The sequence below is a fragment of the Triplophysa rosa genome, linkage group LG18 (genome assembly GCF_024868665.1).
Source record: "Triplophysa rosa linkage group LG18, Trosa_1v2, whole genome shotgun sequence".
NCBI classification, from domain to species: Eukaryota; Metazoa; Chordata; class Actinopteri; order Cypriniformes; family Nemacheilidae; genus Triplophysa; species Triplophysa rosa.
Window position 1 is genome coordinate 448017 of NC_079907.1, and position 5515 is coordinate 453531.

A 5515-nucleotide genomic window follows, 5' to 3' on the forward strand; every position below is an offset into this window, starting at 1 on the left:
GGGAAAGAAAAAACACACATTGAATTTCTTAATTATTTACTGAGTGTAGCAACTAAATGCATCTGTGGAAAACACAATCTCATTAGAAAGCGAAGCTCTCTGTCAACCGGTCAGTGATTAACATCTATTTATTCTATAAGCGCTTTAAAGTACATTTTATGACATTTATGTTTGGAACCTCAGTTTCTGTTTAATAAGTAAAACTTTTTTTCATATTGATTTGTATATTTGAAATTCAAGGAATCAATCAGTTACGAATGAAACGTTACGATCAGACAAGCTTTTACTGCTTATTGTGTTTTGAGTTAAAACGTACTGTCGTAAAACTGCTGTCTGTTTATTTTAGGTTGGTTGTGTTGAACTGAGAGTAATGGAGAGTTATGACGAGTTCTGCAGTAGAGCACTGAACACACTGCTGCGGGCTCGTGCCTGCAGTACCGCATCACAACAGCAGAGGGCGCACGCGTCCAACATTCAGTTTCATGGCAGGAGACTTTTAGAACCTGTGGTGAGATATACTGACCTCATATGACCCTTCATCTCTGAGACGCCAACACAAGAGAGACAGACAGAGTTTCACAGACCAGGCTTAAGAATAGTCCCAGCCTAAAATACAAGTGTGAGCTGTCTTAACTACCAATAAATTGTCCTGCCATATCTTTAAATATGTCAGTGCCATTCTTTTGTCTCAAAATGCAACTGTTTTTATCTAAGGCATTTTAATAAAAGTGACTTAAACATCCTAATTTAACTTAGGGATAGTCCTGGCTTAAGCTAAGCCTTGTCTGTGAAACCGGGCCTGTATGTGAAGAACACTGTATGGCCTATCTCTGCTGTGTGCGTCAGTGTGTGTTTGTGTGATTAAAAGGGATTGTTAAACCCCAAAATAAAACTAATTTATTCATTTACTAAACAAATTAGTTTTTTTCTTCTTCAGAACTTCATGTTAATAATCAAAAACCACGGAACCCCATTGACTTCCATTATAGGACCACAAAACCACTGAGACATTTCTCAAAATATCTTCTTTCGTGTTCCACTGAAGAAACAGTCACATACAGATTTACAAACACATGAGGAGAATAACTGATGAGAGACGTGTCAGACTGCGTCATGTTTGTGTCGTATAATGCCACTGTTGCGTAGAGACACATGATCCTGTAGTGAATCAGTAGTGAATGTTAGTAAACACACTGTAGTAACTCTGAACAAAACGGCAGAGAAAGAACAGCTCTCTTCAGTAACACTGTGACATTCATACCAGGGGTAAATAGCAGCTTTACTTCATGTATTCTATATGTATAAAGAAACCGTTTTCAGGAAATAACGCAAGAAGCAACTAAGGCTTCTGTTAGCTGACCATGTGATCAGTATTTAGTACATTATAAATAACAGCTACATGTGCAAAAACTGTCAGTTAAAAGTCATCAGATGTTGTGCTTTAGCATGTGTAAATGTGTGGTCGGACTGGTTTTAAATGTCTGGTTTGTGTAGTTGAGTGAGGAGCTGCGTGTTCAGATGGCGGAAGAGAGACAGACCGCTGTACAGAGAGACAGAAAGAGACAGACACGACAAACAGACGCTCTGCTGGAGCGCGTGCACAACATTCTCCACAACATCCACGTGAGTACACACACACGCGCACACGTGATTATTGCTGTACCGTAGAAAGAGATTGACATATAAAGGAACCAATCACAGTTTACATGTCACCTGGGGGCGGGATTACCTGAAATCATGTCATTGTGGAGAAATGGAACGTGATCTTCAGCTGCTTTTGTTATTGTCATGTGTGTTATGAATAACAGTGATATGTTGTGCGTGTGTGTGTGTGTGCGTTGTACTGATCATCTGCTGAATGTCAAACTTTTTTCTTTGTGAAGTTGAGAAAGCTTCAGAATGAATCAGACCGAGCAGTGACGTGTACAGCGGATCTCTCCCCAACCCTCCGGCCCAAAACCAGCTCCGGTTCAGTCCCGCTCCAGAACCAGAACCTCAGCACCAGCAGTTCACTGAAGAAAGAGACTCTCCGACTGCTGAACCAGCGGATGGAGAGAGAGAAGAACATCGGTCCTGAGCGTTTCACCTCACCGTCCCCTGATTCTGTCCTCAGCGGTCTCTCTCGGAGTCTGACGGGTTCTTACGCCCGGTTACCCTGCCCTCAGCCCAGCCGCAGTCCTCTGGCACACAGAGCCCGACCATCACGACCCTCAAACATTCTCATCTCCTGTCCCGTCAGCGAGTCTGAGCTCAGTCCAAACACATCTGAATGTGAAAGTCATCCCTCAGAGGTTACCACACCCGGCGCCCCCTGGAACTGCAGTGAGTTGAGTGATAGACAGCTGTCAGTCATTAGCTCCACCCCCAGCAGTACTAACAGCCAGAAACGAGTCCAGTCCAGTTTATCCGGAACACCACCAGATGAGAAAGCTAAACCGGGCCGCCGCTCGCCTCCGGCGCCGCTGAACCGCTCATATGATGTGGAGAGCCCGTCACCGTCTCTGATCAGACCGCAGGTGGAGTTCACACCATCGTCAGGCTCAGACGGGCCCGTCTCGTGCACATTACAGCCGGATGGAGGATTCGCACGGCGCCCCCTGGAGGGGAGGATGAATGTGAAACAGAACTGGACAGCTGAAACGGGTGAGACGAGACTGAAGGTCAGAAACGTTTGCTGTAATTTATGACGACTAGTTTGTGCTCTTCACTTTTAATATTGTTAGCAGTGTTGGACAAGTTACTCTGAAAAAGTAATTAATTACTAGTTACAAATGACATATTCATTAGTGTAATTAGATTACTGTACAAATGAATTATTATTGATTACTGATTACTTTCTGTATCCTGCATCAACCTTGATTAGTTCAGTGATTCAAGGATAGACATGAAACGACTCTTAATTCATTCAAATAAATCATATAAAACGACATAAAGTACTCTTATTACTGTAACTGACCGAGGTATACAAATGTGAGAATTATACATTTTAAAGTTAGACTTTGGATTTTGATGTCAATTCCACTATTGCACACACATATATTACACACAGTATTTAGTTCAATGACATCAGAAGTAACTGTCATTAAATTACAGAAAAAATAAGAGTCATCCCCTACTTTACTTTTTCATGGGGAAAGTAATTCAATTACAGTAACTAACAGGTTACACACAACACTGATTGTTAGTGATGATTGTTGGTATGAACAAACGTTCTCTGAACTTCAGCGGATGAGCAGGAGACTGAGACGCCGAGTGAGTGTTTGGAGAGAGAGCACATCCGGTTGTCTGTGCAGCACGTGAAGGGTTTCTGTCGTCTTAACGCTGTGGCTCGAGGATTCCTAACACGCAGACTCCTGCAAACAGACAAGATCAAACACCTGCGCAAAACTGTACAGGTACTGTAAACACACACGCACACGCACACACAGGAATGGTACTTACTGACTCGTGATGTGCTGCAGGATTCCAGAGAGTTTCTCCGATCATTCCAGAGTCATTCTCATCTGAAGAGAATCTCCATCTCTTCTCAGGATCTGTCACTGCTGCACAGAGTCACAGCACAGGTAACACACACACAGTGATGCACAACAGTGCTGTATGTGTGTGTCTGTGTTCATTTGTGTCGTGTGTGTGTGTGTGTGTGTGTGTGTGTCACAGCTGCGAGCTGCGCTGCATGACATCCATCAGATCTTCTTTGTGTGGCCTGTGAAAGACAAACTTCATCTACTGCAGCAGGACAGAGAGATTCACACAATCAGAGAGACGGTATACACACACACACACACACACACACACACACACACAATAAATCACAAACCTCTTGATATGAACACTGGAATCTGTCTGTCAGGAGGGAGTCTGGGGTTCAGGAGTCAGACGGAATCTATCTTCAGCCACTCAGAAGACACTAGAGAGAAAAAAACACAGGTGAGAAGAATGATCATGAGACCCCATCCAAAGATTCCGCCCACAAACAAACTTAACGAGCTTATTTCACATCATCTCATTTTGTGTCTTTATATTCATGGAAAGTGAAAATTCACAGCATGATCAACGTGACAGAAAATAATAAATGTGTGTCATCACTTCTGACTGATGTTCAGCTGCTGTGGGGTTGAAAGATGAAGAACGGTTCTAGATGGAAAAACTGGAACTAACTCGTGACACATGACACATGTCATGCAGTGTGTAATGTTGCCGTGTTTGAAAGTAAGCAGTCTGCCAAGTTGTAAATCCGAAGGTGAATTAATAAAGTTATTGGCTTGGAAAAAAGGGAGTCGACTCCGAATCACGCAAACGAGTCGTGCCCTAGACCGATTCACAAACCGCCACGGATTTACGTCACTACATATAGTCCCCGCATACGTTTTGCTGCGACTGCCCGCGAAAACTTCACTCTTCTGACGCCTCATTCGCGGTAGACCAATCACAGCAGACTAGACCGTCTGACCAATCACATCAGACTAAGCTAGCAGAAAGGAGGGGTTAGACAGATGAATCACAGAACGCGAGAGTCAGTCAAGAAGTAAGGTAAGAATAATTACCTTTTATTACGAAATAATAGTGTTTTTACACCTATGTACATAAACTTGTCGTTGGACATAAACCAAAGTAGGACCTTAAACATCCCTTGTTATGTACTCTTTAATAAAATGCTACAGTTCATTTTCACCTAATCAAGCTGTCGTCGCGTGTTGCATCATGGGAAATAGTGAGTGAGCGAGTGTGCATCGAATGTACGCTCAAAATCAGAGTGTATTGTGGGTAAAAACGAATGTAGGGAATGATTTAATTCACTCAGCTTTCGGACACCACTCCAAAATGGCGGACACCCAATTTAGTGCACTATATAGGAGATAGGGAGCGGTTTCAGACAGCCACACATCTCAACACAAGCTAATGATGATCATGATCTGTTTTTAGGCAACCAAAGACTTTAAAGGTGATGCCCAAGAGTTCCTCAGCATCAAGGTATGAAAGCAAACACACTAACAAACATATCGTCATCTCTCATGATGTGGTTTCCTCTGACACTCGTTGTTCTCTGGTTTGTGGTTCTGCAGGGTTCTGAGGTTCTCTGTCAGTGCGAATGGAGTCACGCAGCCGTGAGTTCAAGTTCTCCACGTCTGTTTGTGGAACGTGATGTTCTCTGCATAATCTAAACTCTGATCGGATCTGCACAGAAACCGCTGTTGAAGAGCGATCAGATTTTCACGTGTGACACTTTGATAAATTGAATGTTGAGCACATATCGTCTGTCTGGGTGTCTGCAGGAGCGCTGTGAGACAGAGAGAAGAGCGTGTGGAGGTGAGACAGCACTCTGTTCAGAGGAAGTGTCTGTCTCTGAGATAAACACGCACCGATTCCCATCACTTCATTGCTTTATATTTGTCACGTGTTCTTCTTACCAGACTGTTATCTACACAATAAACTTCTTACTGTTGTTCTTTCAGTTTTCAGTCATACAGCATCACTGATCACATGATTACTGCGTGTCCAAAACACCTTTACTATG

The 5515-nt window shown here is 43.1% G+C and overlaps 1 protein-coding gene across 2 annotated transcripts; it reads left to right on the plus strand.

The window, feature by feature from the left end:
- Positions 1-5515, plus strand: LOC130568981 (centriolar coiled-coil protein of 110 kDa). Of its 2 annotated transcripts, XM_057358287.1 has the most exons (10): positions 1-109; positions 347-508; positions 1495-1623; positions 1884-2643; positions 3226-3395; positions 3462-3563; positions 3658-3765; positions 3851-3927; positions 4924-4971; positions 5064-5515. In XM_057358287.1, the coding sequence occupies exons 2-10, from the start codon at positions 371-373 to the stop codon at positions 5107-5109; spliced, it is 1578 nt and encodes a 525-aa protein (XP_057214270.1). In that variant the 5' UTR covers positions 1-109; positions 347-370; the 3' UTR covers positions 5110-5515. The 2 variants fall into 2 exon arrangements, with proteins under 2 accessions (XP_057214270.1, XP_057214271.1); XM_057358288.1 differs by lacking the exons at positions 1-109; positions 347-508 and adding an exon at positions 1167-1266.

What these genes read in the sequence shown, in the direction of transcription:
- LOC130568981 (XM_057358287.1), top strand. Translation starts at nt 371, where the DNA reads ATGGAGAGTTATGACGAGTTCTGCAGTAGAGCACTGAACACACTGCTG. An exon ending in TTCACACAATCAGAGAGACG is followed by an intron (nt 3,766 to 3,850) that starts GTATACACACAC and finishes TCTGTCTGTCAG; the next exon opens with GAGGGAGTCTGGGGTTCAGG. An exon ending in CTAGAGAGAAAAAAACACAG is followed by an intron (nt 3,928 to 4,923) that starts GTGAGAAGAATG and finishes ATCTGTTTTTAG; the next exon opens with GCAACCAAAGACTTTAAAGG.